Source organism: Dipteris shenzhenensis, chromosome 28 (assembly GCF_047967505.1).
Source record: "Dipteris shenzhenensis isolate YYH24624 ecotype China chromosome 28, Dip_SZ_1.0, whole genome shotgun sequence".
In the NCBI taxonomy this organism is placed as follows: Eukaryota; Viridiplantae; Streptophyta; class Polypodiopsida; order Gleicheniales; family Dipteridaceae; genus Dipteris; species Dipteris shenzhenensis.
Genome location: NC_141623.1, coordinates 49,870,883 through 49,898,419, shown reverse-complemented (window position 1 = coordinate 49,898,419; position 27,537 = coordinate 49,870,883). Strand labels below are relative to the sequence as shown.

The window sequence follows — 27,537 nt, the reverse complement described above, 5'->3', positions numbered from 1 at the left end:
ATTGTCGCAAGCCAGGGCATGAAATTTCAGAATGCAGGAAGAGCATTGCTTTGGAGAAAAAGAAAGCATGATTGACAATCAATGCCTTACATGCAATTGAATCCCATGAACCAGTAGATGCCTCACATGCACATGCTCTCCAAGATGATTGGGCATGGGCTGTCCATTGCTCTTTTGATCCCTCAAAAGTCGATGCATTCTTTACTGCTAATGATGCTCAGTCTTGGTATTTTGATAGTGGTGCTTCCAAGCATGTTGCCTCTTGCAGAGAGTTGTTTCATTCCTTAGCTAATGCACCTCGAGGGGGGGCTGTCACATGTGCTAATAATGCTTCCTATGCTGTAAAAGGAATTGGAGATGTGCAGCTCACATCCATTTCAAGCCATCCTGTCACTTTGACAAATGTTCTTTTTGTGCTTGGAATTGAAGTCAACTTGATTTCAATTTCAGTAATTGCCACTTCAGATTTCAGAGTGATATTTGATGGATACGGATGCTTAGTATATGATCTTCGTGATGACAATGCCATAGTTCTCACTGGCACTTTGCACAAGGGGCTTTATGACCTTGATCATCACTCAGCTGCACTTTCAATTGAAGCATTTGCTATTTCAGATTCACAGCTTAAGTGAAATTCATCTTTGGCATGAGAGAATGGGTCATCTCAATTATAGAGCTCTTGCCAAGTTACATTCACAAGGAGTGGATCTGATTTTTCAGTGCTGATTTTATATGTGGATGACATGCTGATCATGGGCCCTAATACACAGCATATTGCAGCTTTCAAGGCTGATTTGCAGCAAGCTTTTGAAATGTCAGACATGGGACAGCTGCACTATTATTTGGGCATTCAGTTTGCTCATGTGGAGGGGGGTATCATGATGTCACAGTCCAAGTATATTGGACAGCTCCTTGATCGTTTTCAGTTTGAGGATTGCAAGCCAATCTCTACTCCAATGGACCCTAGCTTCAAATTTTCAGCTCATGATGAGAGCACACCATGTGATATCACTCTTTACCAGAGGCTGTTGGATGTCTCATTTACTTATGTCACACCAGACCTGATTTACAGTATGATGTATCCCAGCTCATCAGGTTCATGCACATGCCCAATTCACAGCATTGGTAGGTAGTGAAGAGAGTCTTCAGATATCTTAGAGGCACTCAGGATTTAGCCCTCTTCTATGGTGATTAGGGTTCACTTACCATGCATGCTTGCACGGATAGTGACTCCCATACCGGCAGCTGTTTTTTGCTTGGCACTTCATGTATCTCTTGGCTCAACAAAAAGCAACCAACAGTTGCCACGTCCAGCTGTGAGTCTGAGTATAGGGCAGCCTTCACCGCTACAATAGAGTGTGTCTGGCTTCAGCAATTACTTATAGATCTTGGTATTCGCCAGACATCCTCCACTATGGTCTACACTGACAGCCAGAGTGCTTTGGCCATTGCGCGTAATCCAGTGTTTCATGCATGTACCAAGCACACTGAAGTTCACTATCATTATGTTCGAGAGCGGTTGTCAGCAGGAGACAGAGAGTTGTCCTACCTTTCCACAAAGGACAACATAGCAGATATGTTTACAAAGGCACTTCCTTGTCCCAAGTTCGAAGTCTTTCGATAGGCTTTACACTTGGGTCCCTTCGTTACATGATCTCCTTGTACATTCATAGGCGGCTATATCCTTTTGGATGAACATGTGCCACCATGACCAGAAAATACCAAGTATTTAAGACGTTTCCAAAATACTTCAGCCCATACCATGGAGGGGGGTTTGTAGGCCATCTTCTCCCGGTCGTATTGATGCCCTCTAGGCCCTAGTATGTGCCATGTAGCTTTAGTTATTGGCACTTAGGTCACCTAGTACTTTTAGTGTCTTATGACACCTAGTACTAGTGAACCACTGGGACACTAGGTCCTAGGGTTCTCTTTTGTAGTACTTTGTACTTTCATTTTCATACTTCTAGTTGATGTGACGGCTTCCACTTCTTGCTCCACTCTTGTGCATCCTTTTGCTTCCATGAGCCTACAAGAAGCAGGCTTTTGTCCGTCATATGAGGAGGAGTTACTAAACATCCTATTTAGTAACAACTCCAAGGAATTTTGGCAGAGATTCATGGAGCAACAGCTCCCTTCACCCCTACAGACACACAGGTTTGGTACACTTATGCACGCACGTTATATGATATTCCACACCAGCCTGTCCCTCACCTCTCACACCCAACCTCCTGCACACTCTTCACGAAAGGGGTTGTTAAGGGGGCACTGTGATGAAGCTTCATAATGGTCAAGGGAAAGATCATCAGGGATTGTGCACTAAATTCATTGCATATGGGATCAATATCCTAGCCTCGATCCTAGCAAATCTCTTCAATGAAGTTGTCTGCCTTGGCTTCCCATGCACCTGGACCCTTAATACCATCTCACCCATTTACAATGGCAGGGGATCCCATGAGCCCGGAGAACTATGGGACCATCATGATTGGGCATGTCATGTCCAAGATTTACACATCAATGCTTGTCTCCGAGGTCAGTTGATTTGTAAAGATACAGGGACTCAAAGCAGAGGGGCAAGCTAGATTTTGACATGATCACAGGACCATGGACTACATACTCACACTCAGGTGTGTCATTGAGGCGGCTAGGGCATGGAAGCAGAGGGTCTACTGCTCCTTTGTGGATTTCCGCAAGGCATTTGATACGGTACCAAGAGCTTGCCTCATCAGACAATTGTAGGAGTTGGGTTATGACCGGGAGATCATTTGGGTTATGATGGCACTTTACGAGAGAGTTCACATAGAGTCCAGACAGAAGCTAGATTGACAGATGAGATCATGAGCACTATTGGGGTTAAATAAGGGTGTCCTCTCTCACCAATCTTGTTTGGCCTCTACATAGATGAGCTCGAGACATTTATGCAAATACTGCGGGGGAGGGGGGGGGGGGGGGCTAGTTGCTCCCTTGTTGCCCCTCTGATTCAAATTTTACTATGCATAGATGATGTGGTACTTTTATCTTCCTCTGCGGAGGGTCTCCAGAGACATTTTTGCGAGTCACATGATTTGAAGGTCATCTTGGTAAGACCAAGGTTATGATCTTCGATACATCCAGAGCAGCCATGCATAGAGAGTGGTTCACCTTTGATGGACTACCAGTTGAGATTGTTTTGTCCTACACAGACCGGTTAAGATTGTTTCGTCCTACACATACCTAGGGGTTCTCTTTTCTGGCGCTATCTTTACGATGAGGCCGGAGATGCGGGCCTGTCTAAGCAGAGGATATGTCTTGCTAGCTAGGTTAGAGAGGCAATGCTTCCACTCGCACTTCTAGGACCCATGGACCAAGGCCCTTCTATTTCATTCCTTGGTCAGACCAGCTGGGATGTATGGCAGCCCTTGTTGGGGGCCAACGGATCTCTCAAATACAAAGTGGGTTCGGGTGGAGCGCCTACAGGTTCTTATGCTATCACAGATGATTCGCACTACGCCATCAGTTTTCCACCAGATCATCCAAGCAGAGTTTGGATCATCCCCACTGCAGCTTTGACACGGCATTCCAGGTTATCTATGGTATGTCAGAGGGGTACAGAGATTGCACTTCAAGACATCGTAGACTACCATGGTTAGCACTATCCTCATCTATGGCCCTAGTAGCTACAGGTGACCAGAGAAGCTAGTCTGCACATGTAGACAGGTGGTTTCGAGATATTGGGGATTCACAACAGAAGATGGATATCATAGATTACACTTGGGGACATTCCTTCCATGTTCAGGATTGGTGTGCAACTGAAAAGGGTCACCATAGCCCTTGTCAAACGCAGAGCCACATCTAGGAGACAGCATGCGGCTATGCTCTATCTCTGATTTCATGTTACCACTCCCCCATTGTCCTTGAGGAGGAGGGCTATAGCTGTGATATTGGCCTAGATATCGCCTTGTACTTGGATGACATGTGCTGGTAGTGATGATGGATATGGCCTTATTGATATTGAAATGATGTTACCACTGATGTTTTTTATGACTATGTGGCATTAAAATTTTTAGTATGGGTGTTGATGCTTGTTTAGTAGCTCCACTTGACGCCCGTTTTGTGTCCGTACACTCTATAAGAAAATTCCCCAAAAAAATTTTAATTTTAAAAATAAGTTTTAAAAATCGTACTGTCAAAAATCCGTAAGATTTTGTCCGTACAGCCAGGAAAAATCCAGCACACTTTTGTCCGTACAGTCGGGAAAATCCGTACAGTTTTGCTGCCATAATTTTTCTCCCCATATTGTCAAAAATCCGTACGATTTTGTTCATACAACTAGGAAAATCTGTACAGTTTTGTACCCGCTGTGCTTTCCTCCTTGTAAAGCGTTGCTGCTTCCAAGCCTTTTCCTTAACTCGAATGGCAGATTATTCATATGAGAAAACCTTTCACAAAGACAAGTCGGTTTCCAACAAGAAACAAAAACAGGTGATGGATTCAGATGATTCCCTTCATGACTCTGCTGAGGCTCAGCTTGTTTATGAGGTTATGCATGAAGGGTTTGAAGACACCCGCAAAGGTTGGAAAGATCCACTTCCCACCACTGGCATTATGGTGGAAGTGGATGATATATTTGATCCAGTTAAGGAGTATGCAAAGCATGCCATTATAATTTTGATCCCAGGACGGATGCCTGCTACAGCAAATGTTGGGAATTGGTTGACACGAACCCTCGGTGGTTCTTATGTCAAAAAAGCTCATTATGCAACGAGGGGCTTTTTTGAGATCATCATGGCTGATGAGGAGCACCGTCAGGTTTTGCTGGAGCACTCTCCTCTCTTCTATGGCCAGCAGATGGTCCATGTCCTGCCCTGGTCTCCCACCCAGGATTATCAGGCATTGATTCGGCATTGTTGCCCTGTTTGGGTAGAAGTTGTGGATTTTCCTCAATGCTTGTCTTCTCTTCTACCTAAAATTGCAGCTTCCCTCGGTAAGGCGGTATGTCCACCGCGACCCAATGGAAATTCGAATCGCTTCTGCATTTTATGGGATATGGACCATCCCACTCCAGCTTCATATTCGGTAACTGTGAATAATGTTTCCATGGGGAGTGCCTTTTACAAGCTCAAGTGGGGGCTGTTTGCAGGTGCTTGCTTTGAATGCAAGCAATTTGGGCACATGGCTTCACAATGCCCTTCCCAAGCTCCACGAATGCCAGTGCAAGCTGAAATGGTTCAGCCTTTGAATAAGAATGCAAATGCCTCTTCTGTGGTAAAAAACAAAGGGGTCAGACAGTTTTTCTCTGTTCAAGACAAAGGCAAAGCCCCAGCTGTCTCAAATGGTAATGCTTCTTTTCCTGTGCCTTTGTCCTCTCCACCTCAGGGGAAGGGGGGAAAAAGTTTGAATGATGGATGGCAAACTCCTTGCAAAGTGATCTCCCCCAGGTGACCTTTGCCTTCTTGGACTTGGAGTGGTGCATCCTCTCATGGGAAAACACCTGCTGAAAACTCTGGTGTTCACTTGACTTGGGCTGCTGTGACTGCAAATCGGACCTTGTTTCCTGAAGAAGAAGTTGCTACTCTTTTGTCCTCTCCTCGGGCTGATGCTTCATCCCAGGGTAGAGGCCCGGACATTGAGATGGAAATGCAGACGTAGACAGCCCATTAGTTGCTGTACATACCTATCCCATAACTGTAAATATGCTTGATCATCTGAAGTGTGTTATTATGCCTGGCAGGCTTATGTTGCTAGGATGCAAGCAGTTATTCGAGATAATGGCAAATCCTATATGCAAGCCACAAGGGAGACTGTAGCACATGCCAAATTTACTTGTCAGAGTTTGACTGAGCTTGCTCATCTTCGCCCTTTGTCTTTAGAGGAAAGCATGCTCTTATGTCAGGCTCAATTCTCCCTTCAATCCAATGATCGCAGAAAGCTTGCTAAATACCAGATGGAGACTTTGGATTTTTCAGGGTTGATCTCTTGCGGAGCTTGACTGGGACCCAAGTGAGTGGGCATGGCCTGCTCCGGTGGCAGGCGAATCGTCCTCTTCCCTATTTCCGGTACTTGACGAGGGCAAGTTACAGGCTTCAGCAAAGAGACTCTCATCACCTACCATCTGCCTCCCAGCATTGGAACGCACAGGGACTTACTGCAGAGCTCTTGCTGAGCTACTGGACTCACTTTTGGGGCATCAGTAGAGCCAGGAAAGTCTCCTACTATATCACTCTTTTATTTTCAAAAGCTTGCTAAATGGGAAACTCGATCCAGACAACGGGCATTTTTGGATAAAGGCTGCTCTTCCAAGCAATTTTTTAAGAGTTTACACTACAAAAGACAGGCTGCCCATATCTGTCAGATCCGGATGCCTGATGGCTCTTGGTCAACATCTCATTTAGAGCTTGCTGATTTATGTGTGCAGCACTTCTCCACTCATTTTGGGCATGTGGATACTCTTTCTCCTCGGGTCGTGTCTGCACGTCACCTTCCTTTGCAGCATATTCATCCAATTCTGTCTGATGCTCAGGCTCTGGAACTTGAACATCCCTTCACTGAAAGGGAGTTGTCTGATGCACTGAGATCCTGAGGCAGATGGAAATCTCCAGGATGGGATGGTCTCACTATTGAATTTTTTCTTGCATTCCGGGATCTTCTTAAATTCACCTTGCTGCAAATGGTAAATACAGCATGGCAAAATCGGCAGATGACTGTGTCATGGAAAAAGGGTCTTCTCAAGCTGATTCCAAAAAAGCAGCTATGTGATTCACTTGGTGATTCGAGGCCAATCACACTCATGCTAGTCATTTACAAGATCATTGCCAAAATGGTGTTATTTGCATGATGCGTTGCATCCCTCCCAATATGGCTTTGTTCCACGTCGCCATATCACAGATAACATTGCCAATGCTTATATTGGGATACACCCACTCAGTTTGCTCGTCATCTTGGTTACCCTTTGGGGTGGGAACTCACTCACCGACAACAAACTGATTGGGTCTTGGCTAAGCTTCGGAAAAAGCTTAAGTATTGGAAACTAGCAACCTAGCCTTTGCACGTTCGTCTTCGAATAGTGCAGTCCATCCTTGTGGCATGTATTCAATTTTACTTGCCATTGATCATGTTCACTAAGGCAGATCTTACATCTTTCATGTCTGTCTTTATGAAAATCTTATGGCGATCCAAACATGGCAGAAAAAGTCTCAAGCTGCTTTCGATGCATCACATTTGTTCTCCCAAGAGGCATGGTGGATTGAAAATCACGGATATTCATGTGCATATTCTTGCCCACAGGGGGAAAATGTTGCTACAATTTCTGCAAGGTGATCAGCCTTGGGCTCTTATGATTAGGAATCTGGTCACTCATATCAGTATTTTTGCGTTTGGTCATTGGCAACTCGATCACTGGGATTTCTTTTTTGGCTGCACTGATGGCACTTTGCCTGGCCGCCCTTTTGTCTCCCGCTTGCTTCTTGACTGGAAGCATGTTCTCTCTCATCTGGAATGGAATAAACGGCAATCTTTGCTTGGGAATTCTTTGAGAGCTGAAAGCATTCACTGGTCGAAAGTCTTTCAGCCTCCCTTGGCTTTACAAGAACCTCGACGTTCCTACTTTGTCTCGTTTGAAGGCATCACCTTGGTTGCTGATGTTATAGATGATGCTGGTACTTGCTCCCCTTTTCTCTAGCAGCCACTACATATGGATTGGGCTCTCATTATCGTCCTTTGTGGCGACAAATTACTTCTATGCTTTCGCCTTTTGTTCCAATTCCTCCTGTGGAACTCCAGGACCGGCTGGAAGATTGGACTTTGACTTCTCCAGGGTCCTCTTCTCGTCCTTTGAGGCTATCTCAGATTGCTGTACCTGCATTGCATAAAATCCATTTGCCTCAACCGTGGGTTTCAGAGAGAGGTGATTCTATTTGGCGAATGCATCGCCCAGCCAAGTGGTGGAGGAAAAGATTACAACAACTTTGGGCCTATAAAGTACCACTTCGGCAACAGGTTTTCTTTTGGCGAGTTCTTTTGGGAGTGTTTCCATCTGGACAGCTATTAGCTCATCGACACATTGCTCCTGCACTTTGCCACAGATGTTCTCCTTCTTCAAAGACTGTGCCTCACTTGTTTTGGCATTGTCCATGCTCTCGTGAGTTTTTTTATCTGCTTCGACAACGCGTACGAGCGAGATTCCCATCTGTTCCGTTTGGGAAGTTCTTCTGGCTATTTGGGTTTCATCCATCCAGACCGGAGTTTCATCTTTTCTTCGTTTGGGTTCGCTACTGGGCACTATGGACTTTATGGACATATAGGAATTGTAAAGTCTTTAGTGATCCTACTTTCTCTCTATTTGGCTTTTTTAGGCGTTCTCTGCAGCAAGCTTTCTTTGATTGCTTGCAAACCAGCTGCATAGATCATGAGGTCTTTTTGGCATATATTGAAATTTTCAGTTGATGTAATTGTAGCATCTTATTTTGAGGTTGCTACTCATATAATATAATCAGTCAAAGATTTCACCCAAAAAAAAGTGTGCGTGTGTGTGTGTGTGTGCATGCTGCGATCCTCTTCTACCTACTATCGTTTTCCCCCCGTGGGCTGCTCTCATGCGCCCTTCTCCTCCCTCCGCTGCTTGCCAGCCCCTTCCCCTACTGTTGGCTACCCACAGCCTAGCCCGCCTGCTAACCCATAGCTAACTTTGCACTTAGCCCCTTCCCCTTGTGGCATGTATTCAATTTTACTTGCCATTTATCATGTTCACTAAGGCAGATCTTACATCTTTCATGTCTGTCTCTATGAAAATCTTATGGCGATCCAAACATGGCAGAAAAAGTCTCAAGCTGCTTTCGATGCATCACATTTGTTCTCCCAAGAGGCATGGTGGATTGAACATCACGGATATTCATGTGCATATTCTTGCCCACAGGGGGAAAATGTTGCTACAATTTCTGCAAGGTGATCAGCCTTGGGCTCTTATGATTAGGAATCTGGTCACTCATATCAGTATTTTTGCGTTTGGTGATTGGCAACTCGATCACTGGGATTGCTTTTTTGGCTGCACTGATGGCACTTTGCCTGGCTGCCCTTTTGTCTCCCGCTTGCTTCTTGACTGGAAGCATGTTCTTTCTCATCTAGAATGGAATGGACGGCAATCTTTGCTTGGGAATTCTTTGAGAGCTGAAAGCATTCACTGGTCGAAAGTCTTTCAGCCTCCCTTGGCTTTACAGGAACCTCGACGTTGCTACTTTGTCTCGTTTGAAGGCATCACCTCGGTTGCTGATGTTATAGATGATGCTGGTACTTGCTCCCCTTTTCTCTAGCAGCCACTACATATGGATTGGGCTCTCATTATCGTCCTTTGTGGCAACAAATTACTTCTATGCTTTCGCCTTTTGTTCGCATTCCTCCTGTGAGGCTATCTCAGATTGCTGTACCTGCATTGTATAAAATCCATTTGCCTCAACCTTGGGTTTCAGAGAGAGGTGATTCTATTTGGCGAATGCATCGCCCAGCCAAGTGGTGGAGGAAAAGATTACAACAACTTTGGGCCTATAAAGTACCACTTCGGCAACAGGTTTTCTTTTGGCGAGTTCTTTTGGGAGTGTTTCCATCTGGACAGCTATTAGCTCATCGACACATTGCTCCTGCACTTTGCCACAGATGTTCTCCTTCTTCAAAGACTGTGCCTCACTTGTTTTGGCATTGTCCGTGCTCTCGTGAGTTTTTTTATCTACTTCGACAACGCCTGCGAGCGAGATTCCCATCTGTTCCGTTTGGGAAGTTCTTCTGGCTATTTGGGTTTCATCCATCCAGACCGGAGTTCCATCTTTACTTCGTTTGGGTTCGCTACTGGGCACTATGGACTTTATGGACATATAGGAATTGTAAAGTCTTTAGTGATCCTACTTTCTCTCTATTTGGCTTTTTTAGGCGTTCTCTGCAGCAAGCTTTCTTTGATTGCTTGCAAACCAGCTGCATAGATCATTTTTGGCATATATTGAAATTTTCAGTTGATGTAATTGTAGCATCTTATTTTGAGGTTGCTACTCATATAATATAATCAGTCAAAGATTTCACCCAAAAAAAGGTGTGCGTGTGTGTGTGTGTGTGTCTATGCTGCAATCCTCTTCTGCCTACTATTGTTTTCCCCCCGTGGGCTGCTCTCATGCGCCCTTCTCTTCCCTCTGCTGCTTGCCAGCCCCTTCCCCTACTATTGGCTACCCACAGCCTAGCCCGCCTGCTAACCCGTAGCTAACTTTGCACTTAGCCCCTTCCCCTTGTGGCATGTATTCGATTTTACTTGCCATTGATCATGTTCACTAACGCAGATCTTACATCTTTCATGTCTGTCTTTATGAAAATCTTATGGCGATCCAAACATGGCAGAAAAAGTCTCAAGCTGCTTTCGATGCATCACATTTGTTCTCCCAAGAGGCATGACCTGAAGAGGGGAGGAATGTTATGCTCAAGTTGAGCTAACATGACCTCAGAAGGGTCAATGGAAATTTTCCTATAAAGGATCAATGTTTATATGATATTTATTTGGGCTTCATGTCACTAGTCAAAAGGATTAATGTTAAGGTCCTTGATGAGGGTGACAAGGCATTGACTAGATGGGTCTAAGGCTATGGGTCTTAAATGCATTAAATGTCTAATGTGCCTAGGGGCACGTGAATAATGGTATCCCAAGAGAGGGGTAGAAAAGATGCATTTAAGAGGTACCCTAGAATGAAGACATGTGGCATACTAGATCCATCTACGGAATTGGGGCTTGGTGGATTTTGCAAGCAGGAGCTTTCACATACGATTTGATCCTGAGAGAGCTTGCTACCACCGAGAATCAGCTGGGAGGATAATCTGTGTGCTTGCACCCGTGATTGACAGTGGTCTTATATAACGAATCTGTTGTACGTTAATGGAGCGTAATAACTACTCTCTAGAATCCCATAACTCATGATTCCTCAAGTCTTGAAGTACCATCTTGGTAGCTTCCTCTCCTTTGGAGGTCCATCTTGTTGGCGTAGGTACCTCTGACTCTAACTGTGAATCTAAAGTCTCCAGATCCTTTGTTTTTTTTTCTTGCATAATGTCTCCGGATCCTTTGTTTTTTTTTCTTCCATAACAACAAGCATGTTCTTTGAGGAGGAACAACTAGAGGCTTTGGTGCAGTTGCTTGTTGCTCCAACTCTATCTCTTGGAAAACTACATCTCTATTTACCACCAGTCGTATAGCCAATAAACCTGTAACTCCTTGCTATAACTTGAAAAGATGCACTTCTTGCTCCTGGGATTTGCCTTTGTTCACATCTACATAAGCATCGACCTGAAGCCCTTGAATGGGAAATGATGGGTTTCTTACCATAGCATGCCTCATAAGAGGTTTTTCCCTCCACTTCCTAAGGGTGACTAGGGAAATATGAGCCTTTGGTATTTGTCCTGTCTAGGATGTGAATTTCCACATGGACTACCTCACCCCGAAAGATCTAGTAAGCTTCTTCCCCCTTAACATACATAGCCCCATCTTTGTGATTACTGGATTCTTCCTCTTTGCCACCCGTTTACTTGGATGTGTGTGTAGTGGTTAACTACAGCTTGAACCCTTCTTTCTTGCAGTAGGCATTGGAAGCGTCTCTCCTGTCTTATCGGTTTGGAATATTTGACTTTATCGACCAACTCTTTCTCTAATCTAGCCTTTTATTCCTTGAACTTAGTTAATGCCTAATATTTCTTTGCAATACAATAGACCCATGCCATCCTACTGAAATCATCAATAAAAGTAGATAATACTTGGCATATGTCAGAATGGACCAACTCTAGCGGAACCTTAGCTCTCAATGTAGCCTCCTTCGACAATGCCTCCCGGTGTTGCTTGTCCTCCATGCAAGCCTGGCAAACCTTTGCAGTGTCTACAATGTGTGGAAGTCCATCCACAAATCGAGCCCTCTACATCTCTAAGAGAGCTTGGACCTCGATTTCTCTAGGAGGAAGCTCGAGAGAGCCAAAACGGCATTGATGGTGGTGACAAGGCCTTCCTTGTAAGAGGGAAAGGCAGAAAAGGCAAGCCCAAGGATGACAATGACTCGAAGGGAAATAAGTTTGAGGACAATGGGGACAAGAAAGAGAGGGCTATGATGAATCTATTGCAACAAATCAAAGAAGATTTGAATTCAAATTCAGTAGATGTTATAAGAGAGGAGATCTTTGTAGTCATAGAGCAATGCTCAGCTCATCAAGGAGCTACAAAAGTGATGGCTCGTATGTTGATAGTTGCGCTTCGAGACACATGTCCAACTGTTCACAATAAGTGGTTCAAGGTACTACAATTGGCACATCCAGATTCCTTGGTGAACATTGGGCAGAATTCGATGACGGAGAAGTTCTACAAATGGGGAAGATTGTGGCATGAGAAATGGAAGAATATGGGATGTACAAGAATAGGGCGTTGTTAGCCCACATGGATGCAGACAATTCAAAGTCGTGGCATGCGAGATTTGGGCATGTCAGCTATGAGACTCCTTAAACATCAATTTGAGTATACCAAAGTCTTGCAATCACTATCATGACGCCTTCTAAAGCTTTTGGGAAAAGCATTTAGCACAAGCATGGCCAACTAACTTGTGTCCACTTTGTGACCAATTGCAGCCAATTGGTCCCTCACAACTTCACCTTAGTGAGATGATCATGGATTTGGTGCCCACCCTACATCCTCACTGTGAACAATTGATTTTGGGGGGAAAGGATATATACCTTCATTACACTAGGATATATCCAATCTTAGAAATTCAATTTTTTTATTGAAAGTGAGATGTGTTATTTGTTTCGTTATGACCTTTAACATCTTCCAAGCTCCGTCATCGTATCCTCAAGATAGATGTCAGGTATGACCACATTTGTAGTGGTGCCGATTATCATGGACACAAAGCTTGGGATAATAGCTCAAAGAAGAGCGGGAAACTTCCACCAGTGAGCTAGGTAAAAGCATAGTCAAATACGACTATATGCTGAGATCTATAGGGAACTTAGATGCTCATGCACCCCTCCTCCTATGTTACCCCATATGGGCTTTAGCAGGCTTATTGAAGTGTGCCCGTACCCTTCATATAGAGCAATGAGATGCAAAGACATACTATAGTTATCTATATTTCTTGAGAAGAAATCCAAGTTTTCTTAATCTAGAAGTGTTCAAATGCAAACTGTTCTAGTTGTAAAACAACTCAAAAGTTTTCTAAGAACATAGAAAAACATAGTTCTACTTAGGTATAAAGAAGATACAGCAAAGATGGTTCTAACGTTTTGAAACAAGCCCTCAAATTTTTCAATTTAGACCTAGGTATAAGAACATAGAGAAAGTCATCTAAAACTTTGATAAAAAGCAAACATAAAAAACATGCTAAATAGTTAAGGTTCAAGAAGGAGGTTTCAAAGGAAATACCATCAAAAACTAAATGAGGTTTGATTAAACAAAGAGTACAATTGTTCAATCGTGCGCAGCTACCAAAGTTTCGATCATTGAAAAAGAACGATGATTCCTACAAGGCAACACAATGTGCAGTTAACATCCTGAACCATCTTGAACCATTAATGTATACTCTCTCTCTCTCTCTCTCTCTCTCTCTCTCTCTCAGGGCACTGGTAGAGGAGGCGAAGTCACGAAGGCAACGGCTTTATTGTTGCTTCGTGGACTTCAGGAAGGCATTTGACACAGTTCCGCGATTCAGATTGTTTCAGAGGATTCGCCAGATGGGCTTCAGTGGAGAGATACAGTGGGCTATCATGGCTTTGTATGAGAGGGTCAGTCACTGGTCGGGTTCGGACACGTGAGGGGCTCTCAGAGGAGGTATGCAGCACGATTGGGGTGAAGCAGGCAGACATCACTCCTGGACTTCCACTCAGATCCGGTCCTATTACCTGAGATGGACACAGAGGACTCGGGCTTCCCCCGCTCCTCGGCTGACAGTCGCGCTCCCATTACTGGGTATGGGCAAGATCTTTTGGACCTTGGACGTATACATGATCTGGTCATCTACAATGGACTAGACCGATGGCCTGCCTCCTCTGGTTTCACATGTTTCCCACATGGCGGAGGAGCCAGTGTCGTAGACTACATTCTGGAATCTCCTGCTTTAGCCCCACAAATCACTGACTTCCGCACTGCACCCTTACCTCCAGGAGCCGATCACACTTACCTGTTCTTTCATATCCTTGCACCCCGAGCCCCTCCCAGCCACACCCCGCACTACACTACCTATCATGATATACACTTTGATCATAACCTCTCACCTGATTACTCAGCCCACCTAGCCTCCCTCCTCAGACACATAGACACCATACCCTCTCTAGATCACCAAGCCAGCCTTATCACCCACTCCCTTCACAATGCAGCCCGCCACATTTTTCCTTCCACTACTCGGTCCACCCGCCCTCCACCCGCTGGCTCCACCCCTTGCAACAGCTGGTATGATGACGAGTGTAAAGCATTACGCCGCACACTCTGACTCACGACCCAGTGAAACGCTAGGGCCAACCCACGTCTCACGAGGGATTATCGTCGACTAGTCCGTTGCAAGAAGCTAGCCTTCCTGCGCCAGAATGAGGATACGCTACTGAACATTCTATTTAGTAGCAACTCCAAGGATTTCTGGAGGAAATTCCTAGAACGCCGATCCCCCTCCCCCCTCACAGACACTTCCCTCTGGCACTCCTACGCATGTACACTCTATGATATCCCTGATAAGCCTCCTCCCGACCTCTCAGCCACCCCCCGTCCCACTTCTTGTGTCCTCTTCACAACCCAGGGAGTCACCCACGCAGCACATAAGCTTCACAACGGCCGAGCTAAGGATCATGAGGGCCTATGCACAGAGTTTGTTGCCTATGGCATCAAAACTCTAGCCCCCATCATGGCAACGCTGTTCAATGAAGCTGTCTGCCATGGGTTCCCCAGAGCCTGGACCCTGAACACTATCACACCCATCCACAAAGCAGGAGATCCCATGGATCCAGGGAATTACAGGACCATCATGATTGGACATGTTATGTCCAAGATCTATGCATCAGTGTTAGATGGCGAGGTCAGTGCTCGCGCAGAGGTACAGGGGCTCAGGGCATCCGGACAGGCCGGCTTCAGGGCGGATCACTCGACTTACGATCACATTTTTACACTTAGAGGGATCATTGAGGAGGCCAGACACAAGAGACAGAGTATATTGTTGCTTTGTGGATTTCCGCAAGGCATTCGACACCGTTCCCCGCGCCCGACTCATCAGACGCTTGCAGGAGTTAGGCTACGACTTGGTGATTATCTGGGCAGTAGTAGCTCTCTATGAGCGGGTGATGGGGCAGGTCAGGATTGGCACCAGCTGGACCCCAGAGATCACGAGCACTATCGGAGTTAAACAAGGATGTCCCTTGTCACCGACTCTATTTGGCCTCTACATCGACGAGCTCAAGACCACCATCAAGACACTCGGAGGTGCAGGCTGCTCTCTTGCAGAGGCTGTCATCCAGATTCTCCTATACGCAGACGATGTAGTACTACTATCCTCTTCTGCTACTAGTCTTCAGCGACACCTGGATGGACTTCAGGTCTTCTATGATACACATGACTTGAAGGTCAACCTTGGGAAAACCAAGGTGATGATCTTCAACACTTCCAGACCCGCTATGCACCGAGAGCAGTTCCTCTTCGCCGGCGACCCTGTTGAGATAGTTGACTCTTACACATACTTGGGCGTTGTCTTCTCAGGCCCGATCTTCACGATGCGCCCAGCCATGCAAGCCAGGATCAGCTGGGGATACGCCGCTCTTGCCAGGCTGGAGCGACAGTGCTACCACTCCCACTTCCAGGACCCACGGACCAAGTCTCTCCTTTTTTATTCTTTGGTCCGCCCAGCAGGCATGTACGGTAGCCCTTGGTGGGGAGCCGACCTTTCAGACACAGAGCGGGCTCGAGTAGAGTGCCTACAGATACTGATGTTTGCTCGGATGATCCGCAGCAAACCATCGGTACCACACCAGATCATTCTAGCAGAGTTCGGCGCCTCACCCCTACAGCTTGATGCGGCTTTTCAGGCTATCACCTATCTCCACAGAGTCAGGGATTTCGGCCCCTCCGCCAACAGTCGCCTCCGCCTACCTTGGCTAGCCCTATCCTCCAATATGGCCTTATCCATTGATGGGGACCAGCGATGCTGGTATAGTCGTCTTTCCATTTGGTTCACCCGACTGGGCCTCGACTTAGACCGGTTGCCTCCTTTTCAGTACAACCTCGACGCTCCACCATCTCCCCTCTCCCCCACTGACCAGGAGGTCAACCGGCTCATTCGAGCGGATCTGCTCCAGTTCCACACCTGGCGGACATGGTTTCTTCACTCCAAGCTTCCTGTGAAGCTCGACTTCTACCGCCGACACTGCCTCCAGATCTCACAGGAGGGCTTCATCACACCTCCAGGTTACACACAGCTTCATCTACCACATGCGCTCCGGATCTCCCTCGGTCAGTTTAGGGTCTCGTCACACTGATTACAGATCGAGAGCGGACGCGCAGAGGGTATCCCACGAGAGGACCGCCTTTGCCCACTTTGCGACTTGCAGGAGATCGAGTCGGAGGAGCACTTTGCTTTCATATGTCCTATCTATTATGCCATTCGAGGCCGGTACCACTGCCTCTTCCACGACGGATTCAGCCCCCTCCCACACATGCTGCAGTTCCCGGATCAGCGATGCCTAGCCACTTTCTTACATGAGATGACTCGCCACCGAGATACCTCTCTCCGAGCATGGCGACACGAGCAGCACACACAGCGTGAGGACACCCAGCGGCCCATCACTGATTTCTTCTAGTCACAGGATACCTCTCCTTAGTCTAGCCGACGACGCGGACGTGAGCGAGAGCCAGAGCCACGACAGCTGCGCCAGCGGACAGACTCACACATCCAGGTCCATGACATCTCGTCTCTGCTCTCTGCCCGCCCCACCGGGGTTACCGTTGCCCTCATCCACAGGGCCACCCGCTACCCCCAACAACCGAGCTCGACTAGGCCGCGTGACGTCAGAGGCCAATCATCTATCGCAGGGTTTTTTCCGACCTCCCATTTGACGGCCCCTCTATGATTGGTCTCTGATGATCACCACCTGCACATATATATTGTATCTCCCCCCTCTGCTCCATTTTTGGTGCCCCCCCCTTCTTTTTTGTATCATCTGGAGGTAGACACATATTTTTTGTATCAGGACTAGACACACCGTCCTTCATAACCTCTTTTTTGTAGAAACGGTTGGCTGGCCTGTTTTGAGACCGCCACCGTTATGCTCATTGTATCAATTACCTTTAGTCTCATAGACCTTCACAGTCTCCCGAAGACTTTAATAAACTTTCTTTCTTTCTTTCTCCGCTCTAAGTCCCAGTGCCGAGACTGACTTGTTTTTCAGTTTGTTCCTGATACTGGATAGATTGATCTGGCCCACTATTATGCAGTTGCAGTTGACTATTTCTATTCATGATTATGACTTTGTTAGCATAGATTTGTTGGATAACTGAAAGGAAAGCAAAGAGTGGACACAAACTCAGAATACTTGCATTACTTGCTTGCTTGTAGAATGAAGAAGAGTGAGGTCCTTAAGTAGGCACCTCATACATGCTCACTGACATCACTGATGACTTCAGAGCTCCACAATCATCTCCTCAATCTGCTCCTAGATTCTCTCAATCATCCTATGTGGCTCTCCACCACCTAACTGTGCTTGTGGGCACCTAACTGTGCCTCTAGCACTCACACATAGAAACATAAGGTGTGCCTGAGGCATACACCTTGAGATATCCCAACAAACCCCCCCTCAAGGAAATGCCTCAGGCTATGTCAAGGATACATCTAGTCTCATAGTTTCTCATGCCATCTCATGGTGGTCAAGGATAAATTTATGGCTAGGTTCTCATGCTAGCAAGGGTTCCCTTGGGTGTAAGGTAAACAAAAGGGATACAAAAAGACCTTCCAATGGTTATCTCCCCTGCATGTACATGCACACAATGTCTGCAGGAGGTACCATGGAACAAAACATACACATGGCCTACATCATAAGGTGACCAGAGGTGTTTACAAAACACACAAAACACAATAGTTTATTTTCATTCATTTTGGAGGACTATCCAGGCTGAGTACCTTGACATAAAAAGAGAGATCTGGAGCATACATAGAGATGTTTAAAATGCATAATCTTCATGGGATGCCTCATCTTGTGGAGGCTCAACTGAAAGTAGATTTGCATTTTCTTTCTTTGCTTTGGCTCTGCAAAACTTCTCATTATGGTTGTTCTTGCCACAGTGCTTGCATGGATTAATTTTGAAGGAGTCCTTTGAAAGGTGATTTGTCCTTCCACAGTGATTGCAAGGAGTATACTTGCCCTTCTGGACTTTTATAGCATAAGCAGTGTCATTGCCTTTCCTGAGCTCCATATGCCTTTCTTCTTCTTGGAGAGCAGAGATAATACCTTCAAGATTAGGATTAGGAAGATTTTTCAAAGTGGTAACTATGTGATCATAATCTTCAGGCATGCTCTTAAGTAACACTGCCATAGCATCATCTGGAGAAATAGGAGAGTTGATAGAAGCTAATTGAGTCATAAGACTCCGCATATAGTTGACATGAGCTGCTAAAGTAGTACCACTAGTCATCTTCAATTCAAAGAAAGAGATTTTAAGTGATAGTTTAGAGATGTGAGAGCTAGCACCAAAAATCATGTCAAGCTTCTGCCAAGCTTCCGAAGGAGACTCCAAGTCAGAGATATGGTGTATATAATCATCTCCTAAAGCAAGAGCAATGATACCATATGCTTTTTCTTCTCTAGCTGGATCCCTTACCGGTCGTGTCGGAGTTGAGGATTCTCCAGCATTGGAGGCCGTAGAAGAAGCGGTAGGAGTAGGTTTGACAAAGTCTCCCTCATCAATGCAAATTTCACCTTCATCTGCCATGTATGGAAGCCCTTTCCATTGAACTTTTCTAGATTCAATCGGGTAGCCATGAGAGGGTCTAACCCAGATATTGGGCAGTGTCTATCTCTCTTACAAGGCAAAAAATAACTGAAAGACTTCCAAAATATGAGCACTTGATGTAGCAAAGACTAGTGACCAATATTCAAACAATGATGCTTCTTCTTACATGCTTCACAGAGGTGGCTTAAAATGAGAACTTTCCAATCAAAACCAGGTCTAGTAATTCAAAGAAAAACGGAAGCCACACTTGTACTGAAGTTATTGAAAAGTTTTAAAAAACCAGAAATGCTAGAGTAGCATTTTATGTAGCATCATCTTCAAAAACTTGTCCAAAACTGTCAAAACCAAAAGGCTGAACTTGGAGGGCTTGTAGCTCACTCTTCAAAGCAAGGAAAAGAGGGCTTTCTGAAGCAAAAGAAAGCTCATATACCAGAGAGGGTCCAGCACAGAGGTTGGACGAAATGGTGCGCACTTTTGCCCGGGAGAGTTGCTACAGGCTGAACCTGAGTTTTGACGATTTCTCCCTCGTTACTGAACCAAATGACCTGAAAAATGGCTCAAAATCTTCGTCTTGAGGTCGCCCATCTACTCCTAAAAGGGCTCAGGCAATGGCGGAGCAGGCAAGGAGTATTGAGCAACAGAAGAAATTCGTTGTTTGGAGAATGGCAGCCAACAGAGACGTTTTTTCTTCAATTGCTTGCAGGTGGAAGTTCGCCCATACTAGAGGAGTTTTCAGCTCAGAAAGTTTGGGCAATGGTCGTTTGTAGGCGGAGAACCAAGCTCTCTAAGATTTTGGGAAGAAGGAGGAAGATGGGGAAGAAGAAGATGAAGAAGAAGATGATGATGTGGCAGAAATGGGCTCAAGGGGGATCAAAGGGCTCTGATACCATGTTGGATAACTGAAAGGAAAGCAAAGAGTGGACACAAACTCAGAATACTTGCATTACTTGCTTGCTTGTAGAATGAAGAAGAGTGAGGTCCTTAAGTAGGCACCTCATACATGCTCACTGACATCACTGATGACTTCAGAGCTCCACAATCATCTCCTCAATCTGCTCCTAGATTCTCTCAATCATCCTATGTGGCTCTCCACCACCTAACTGTGCTTGTGGGCACCTAACTGTGCCTCTAGCACTCACACATAGAAACATAAGGTGTGCCTGAGGCATACACCTTGAGATATCCCAACAAGATTAGTACTAAGCAATGGTTCTAGCGTGCCCTTGTATGAGTTCGCTTTTCTGTGTACTTCGTCCTATAGGGCCGCAAGGCCTCCTGTGGACGTTAATATATCTTTCTTTCTCATCAGATCATGAAGAAGGAGTGGGGGGCCTTTGCTTGGTCCATCCCAGAGTATGGTCACATAGTTCTTCCAGTCAGAACATGTTGCCCCCCCGGCCACAAATAGCGCACACTCGACAGAGGACAGACGCACAGATCACACTCACTGACATTTCTTCTATTTTCAAAACTGGGGTACGGCCGACCAGGGTTATTGTGGCACTCATCGGGCGTCGGGTAGCTTCCAGAAGGGCACGATAGAGTACTCATCCGTATAGCAAGCAGCAATCTATCACGGGCTTCTTGCCTACATTGCCTAGTCCATCATTGTGAGTGTATCTTGACTTTCTTATGCATTGTATCGTATTGTATTAGATCAGACAGCATCTTCCATGGGGATGATGATATCAGGGATTGACTATGTCTACACAGTTTTCTCTAGCATGGGTTAGGATGCTCGCTTAGTAGCTTCACCCTTTTGCTCATCATATCAGGTTTTCTATCAGTCTCATAGACCCATCAGTCTTTAGCAACAGTTGCGCCGCCAGTCACATCGCAGCGCTAGCCCGTCAGCAATGCCCTCCTCGTCAGTGCCAACACGTCAGCCGGAGCAGGAGCTTTTAGGAAGACTCACGCTCTAGGGTTTGGGCTGAGCCCCCGACCCAACCCTGGGGGTTAGTCGCAGCAGGGGGGTGCCCAATATACACGCAGGCCACCATGAATGGGGAAGCTAGGACGCCCGTGTACACGCAGGCCACCATGAATGGGGAAGCTAGGACGCCCGCAGCAGGGGGGTGCCCAATATACACGCAGGCCACCATGAATGGGGAAGCTAGGACGCCCGTGGCTTTTCCCAAGGTCAAGACTTTTACCTCGACCTGCCAAGAACTATCTATAGAGAAGAGAATGTTAAGCATGATAGACCCACAAGAGCATATTTATTACTTACATCAGGAAATCTGTGAGCTCAAGCTCAGACTTGCAGCTCTAGAGAGGAAAACAAATGCATGGGAAGGACAAGGAAAACAGCAAATCATTCATGAAGTATTGCAGATACACAATACAGCAACACCCACACCACAGATGGTGACTAAAGTGCACGACTTGCTTACAACTCAGCTCCAATCTATGAAACAGGAAATTACAGCAACATTGGATACTAAAGTCAACACATCGGATGTATATGAAGAAGTACAAGAAAAGGAAAAGAGGGTGGCTAATGCACGACTCAGAGGCATAGGGGGGCTACCAGAGGGCTGGTTTGAAGGAAGTCAAAAGAAAAAGCTGGAAAATATCATAGAAAGAATCACACAAATAGAGTAGGATGCAAGATGTAATAGCTTTCCTACAAGAGAGGACACAAGCCAAAGTATGCTTTCAGAAAAAGATGAAAAGAAGCAAGATTCTCAAGCAAACCAATAAGTTGAAAGGTACTAAAATATGGATAGAGGAGGAGCTCACCCCAACTCAGCTCAAATTGAAGGCCACTGAATTGACTAAAGTGAAGGATTCTTGAAAGGAAGGAAAATGGGCTGTTTAAAAATATGGGAAAGCACTAATCAGAGATTTCAAACCTAAAGACTCTCAGTCTTAAGCTGATGTAATGCAGGACGATCATCTTTTGAAGTAGACTGTAGTTAACTTATCATAACTTTGTGAGCACTATGCACACTCCCAAGAGACTCTCAATTTATAACTGATGTTTGGTGTTTACCTTTTTGGTGAGTGTTTTGTGTGAGAGTTAAAATAATGATGTCAATCTAATGTGCAAGGGGGCAGCAAATAAATGAAGGGTAGTACAATAAATGTGTACCAATTGTTAAGGTACAAAGAGTGGTATGAATAAATGAGGCCCTAACATTAGGCGCCCAATGTATGTATGCAGTTTTCAGTTTTAACGTAAGTTACTCTTTTGGCTTCTCAACGTGTCTCTTCGCTCCTCTCCTTCTCTCTCTCTTTGATCTCATTTTTTCAGCAAGCTTCCTCGCACTTTAACATGGTATCAGAGCAGGAAGAGTGCATGAGAGTTGGATAGAAGCGATCCCCTCGCGATTGCGCAAGGTTTGGCGCGAAGAAAGTTGAAAGAGGATTCCAGAAAGCGAAGATATGAAGATTTTGCGTGTTCAGCCTGTTATTTGTTCAGAAAATTCAGTTTACAAGTAAGGAAAGGAGGAGCCCAAGTGAAGCGATGCAAGGGAAGAACACGTGCAAAAATTTTGCACCCAAAAAGTGACGAAAATTAGGGTTTCGAGCCCTAAAACCAAGCGTTTTGAAATCGCATTGTAGCTGCCCTGTAGGAGAGGTCTTCAGCATCAGCATTCACCAAAAACAGTATGAAAAAGTCAGAAAAAAAAATTTGGGCGAAATCTGAAAAATCTCGAAATTAGGGTTTTTTGTCATTTTGACCTTAAAAATGGAGGCGTTTTTAGGTCGCCCTTGTTCAGCAGCAGTCTATGAGGCAAAACGACCAACATTGAAGAAGAAATTCTGAAAATTTTCAAAAACTTTGAAGAAAATCTCGAAATTAGGGTTTCTGCGCAGTTTCCAACCCTAAAAGTGATGAAAAATCAGGCCCCAAGTGAAAGAAATCAATAAATGGATCTGAACTATCTCGAAATTAGGGTTTCAGCCCTGGTTTTGAACACCAAAATGGAAGCAAACAGCCCCGAGATGATGGAGAAAAGATATGCCCTGTTTTTGTGATGAAATCAGCCCTGTTTGTGAAGAATTTTGAAGCCACAAGTTTTGTGGAACAGCGTGGGCATGTTGGATTGAATTTCCAGCCCATGAACGAAGTGCGAATCAGCCCCAAGAAGGTGAGAAAGAAATCAGCCCTGTTATGGCGAGAAAGTGCCCAAGTTTGATGGGTAGAAACGCCACACAAGTGACGAAGAATGAAGCCCTTGACTCCAGGGAAGAGATGCAACAGCCCGCATGGCTTGATTGAAGATCAAGCAAGAAACAAGTACATAAGAAAAGGGGCAGCCCTATGGTAGGTGAAGCCACGAAGAGAGGGCAGCCCATATGTGTTTGCAACACGTGTCAATGAATGAAGAAAAAGACCAGCCAAGAACAGCCCAAGATTGAGTGCCATGAAGGCATGAAAGTGAAGAAGATCTGCAACCCAAAAGATCAGCCAAAGACCTCTAAAATTGAGGATTTGAAGACCCCAAAACAATAAGGTATCCGCTGTGTGTTTGAAGTATATTTTGGGGTGATTATTCTAATTTGTTGCTTGCTGTAATTCAGTCAAAATGGCGGACAGCAAGGTTGATTTTGTGCTCCCAGAAAGTGGGAAGCTTGATGGCAAAAACTATCCAATTTGGAAGTTTAAGATGAAGAATCTCTTAAAGTTGAAAGACTTGTGGGAGATTGTAGAAGGCAAAGATGAAAGGCCTGATGTGATGAAGCCAGTAATGGTGCCCAATATGACACCTCAAGAAAAGAGGGCTGAGGATAAAAGGTATGAAGAAGAACTTGAAGTTCAAACAAAATTTGATAAAAGAGCTCAAAAAGCTCTTTGTTACATCAACATGAATGTGAAGGACAGCATCATTCCTCAAATAAGTGGTGCTACAGCTCCAGATGAAGCATGGACAACTCTTCAAACTCTATTTGAATCAGTAAATACAACAAGGTTGTTGTTCCTTAAACAAAAGTTGCATGCTTTTAAGAAGGAACCAAATGAGCAAATCACTGCCTATTTGACTCGTTTGAAAGATATCACTGACCAATTGCTCTCAGTGGATGAGGTTGTAACAGATGTGGATATGGTAAGCATAACCATGAATGGGCTTACTATGAATGAAAGCAATTCACCATGGCAACATTTGGTGACTTCCCTAATGGTGAGGGAGACCACTCCTAACTTTGAGGAGTTGAGTGCTCTCTTGCTACAAGAAGAGTTGAGAAGACAAGGAAGCGGGACGAAGAGTTCCAAGAACAAAGATGAAGCATTCACCGTGAGAGGAAGACCATGGCGTGGCCGTGGAAGAGGTGGATGGAATCGAAACAATGAAAGGCAAAATCAGGGCAGGCATGAAGAAGGGGGAGATTCGAACTCCTATCAAGAAAGAAGGCAATTTACCCCTCGAGGAAGAGGAGGATATAGAGGCGACTTTCGTGGAAGAGGACGCAGCTCCTACACTTCAAGAAGAGGCCCGTGTTACTATTGTGGGAAGGATGGTCATGTGGAGAGTGAAAGTCGCATAAAACAGCATGCACAACAATCAAGAGGGAGAGGCAGAGGCTTCTCAAATTGGCAAAGGCAAAATAGCAACAACTTTGCTGGAGAAGGAAATCAAAATAATGAAAGAAATAGCAAGGATGAGTTTTTGTTGATGGCTGATCATACAAAACAGTCCCACTATCGTGGGGAATGGTATGTCGATTCGGGTGCCACAGCGCACATGACCGGCAATGGTGATTGGTTTTCTCAGTATGTTGATGAAGAAGGCAGTAACAAAGTGTTTTTGGGTGATGATTCCACACAAAACATTCACGGATATGGCGACATACCTATCAAGCTCAAAAATGGTGAGATTGGTACTCTTAAAAATGTATTGTGGATTCCTAATTTGGCAAGAAATTTGCTTTCTGTGGGCTGCATAACAGATCAGCACATGAGTGTTGAGTTTTTCAAGGAGTACTTCATCATAAAAGACCTCAAGAATGAGGGAAAAGAAGTTGCTCGTGGCATACGCAGCAATGACAGGTTGTACAAGCTAATTACTATGAGTGACCAGCAAGTATTGATGTCTCAAACGGAGCAAACCTCTCAGCTTTGGCATAGGAGGTATGGTCATTTAAATATGAAAGCACTTAAGTATTTATTTGACAATGGCATGGTCATAGGAATCCCAAAGATTGGTGAGATACCGGGTGTATGTGAGCCTTGTGCCTTGGGCAAGCATGCAAGGACTCCATTTCCAAAAGCAAGCTCATGGAGAGCAACGCAAAAACTTGAATTGATACACTGTGACTTGTGGGGACCGGCTCAAGTGAATTCACTTGGTGGATCACGTTATTTTATGTCCCTTATTGATGATTATTCACGCAAGTGCTGGCTGTATTTTCTCAAAAGTAAGGGTGAAACTCTTGATGTGTTCAAGCAATGGAAATCTTATGTGGAAAATGAAACAAGTATGAAAGTGAAGACTCTCCGCACAGACAGAGGAGGTGAGTTCATGTCAAATGAGTTTGATTTGTTATGCAATGAAAGTGATATGTTTCATCAACTTACTACAGCTTATAGCTCTCAACAAAATGGAGTAGCAGAAAGAAAGAATCGCACTGGGGTGGAAGGAGCACGATGCATGCTCAAAGATTCAAGATTGGGACGTAAGTTTTGGGCAGAGGCTGTCCACACAGCCATATATTTGCAGAATAGATCTCCAACAAAAGCGCTTGATGGTATGACTCCTGAGGAAGTCTATTATGGTAAGAAACCAAATGTGTCTCATCTTCGTGTGTTTGGATGCTTGGCATATGCTCATGTGCACAAGCAAAACAGGCAGAAATTGGATGATAAATCAATTAAGTGTATCTTTATTGGATATGCAACATGTTCAAAGGCTTACAAACTTTATGACCCAGTGAGTCAGAAAGTTATAATCACACGTGATGTGTTGTTTGATGAGACAAAGAACAACGCTGATTTTCATTTGGTGGAAGAAGATGAAGATCCCCTCATTTTCTTTGAGGTTGATGAAGAGACGGGTGACAAGAAAGATGAAGGATTCAAGGCAGCTCAAAACAGGCCAGCAAGTATCAATGAAGGCATTCCGCCTCAAGATGTGCATGAAATAGTCCCAAATATTCCAAATGTGGTTCCCATGGATGGTGTTGATGCAGACAATCCACAAAGTGTGAAGAAATTGCCCAGATGGTATATTAAAACTATTGAAGATAGTAATACTTTGGAGCAGGCTGAAAGTAGCAATGATGGGCTGAGAAGATCACAAAGAATCAAGGACAAAGGTACGTCACATGTGACCTTTGCTTTGATGGCAAAAGTTCTTTCTAATGATGAACCCACTTCATTTTCTGAAGCAATCAAAAACAGCAAATGGAAAGAAGCAATGGAAGAAGAATACTCTTCTATCATGAAGAATAACACTTGGACACTTGTTGAGTTACCTCATGGGAAGCAGGCCATTGGTACTAAGTGGGTTTTCAAGATCAAGTACAAGGCAGATGGCACCTTGGACAAGTACAAGGCAAGGCTGGTTGCTAAAGGTTATGTGCAAAAAGAAGGGATTGATTATGAGGAGACATTTGCTCCAGTTGCAAAAATGACAACCATACGATTGGTTTTGGCAGTGGCCACTCATCATGGGTGGTCTGTCGCACAAATGGATGTCAAGTCTGCCTTTCTCAATGGCATTCTTGAAGAGGAGGTATATGTGCAACAGCCCCAAGGCTTTGAAATTAAAGGCAAGGAGAGGCTTGTGTGCAAGCTTAAGAAGGCGTTGTATGGCTTGAAACAAGCTCCCAGGGCATGGTACTCAAGGATTGATGAGTATCTCACAAAGAATGGCTTCATGAGGAGTAAGAATGACTCCAACCTTTATGTCTTTCATGAAAATGCAGATTTATTGTTGATCATTGTCTATGTGGATGATTTGGTAATCACAGGTAGCAGCACCTCATTGATTAAGCGCATAAAGAAGAGCTTGTCAATTGAATTTGACATGAAGGATTTGGGACAGCTTCATTACTGTCTTGGTATTGAAGTTTGGAAGCAAGAAAACAGTATGTTTCTTACCCAATCCAAGTATGTGAAAGATGTACTTGAAAGATTTGAAATGGCTGATTCAAAAATAATGCACACCCCCATGGAATTGAATGAGAAGCTAACCTCACGTGTAGATGAAAAGAAAGTGGATGGCACAGGTTATAGGAAACTGGTTGGCAGTCTCATTTATGCTACTATCACGAGGCCGGATATTTCATATGCAGTGAGTGCTCTAAGTCAGTATATGGCAGATCCAAAGGAAAGCCACATGAAGGCAGCAAAGCGGTTGTTGAGATACATGAAGGGCACTTATAATTATGGTCTCGAATTTGTTGTATCTTGTGATTTATTGCTGGCTGGTTATTGTGATTCTGATTGGGCCAGCAGTGTTGATGACAGAAGATCTACCTCAGGATATTGTTTCTCACTTGGCTCTGGAGTTATTTCATGGAAGAGTAAGAAGCAGCCCATGGTTGCTTTATCCTCTACTGAAGCTGAGTATATTGCAGCAAAAAGTGCCGTTTGTGAAGCAGTGTGGCTGAGGTGCTTATTGGCTGAAATACATGAAGTA

At 44.9% G+C, this 27,537-nt stretch overlaps 1 protein-coding gene across 4 annotated transcripts in view; it reads right to left on the bottom strand.

The window, feature by feature from the left end:
* The window catches only part of LOC147883678 (uncharacterized), a 104,614-nt gene that overhangs the window by 42,598 nt on the left and 34,479 nt on the right, over window positions 1-27,537 (bottom strand). For all 4 annotated transcript variants that reach the window (XM_087399967.1, XM_087399968.1, XM_087399969.1 and 1 more), the window contains one exon: window positions 13,394-13,490. In XM_087399967.1, the coding sequence (XP_087256093.1) occupies window positions 13,394-13,490 (97 nt within the window). The remainder of the gene's footprint in view (window positions 1-13,393; window positions 13,491-27,537) is intronic.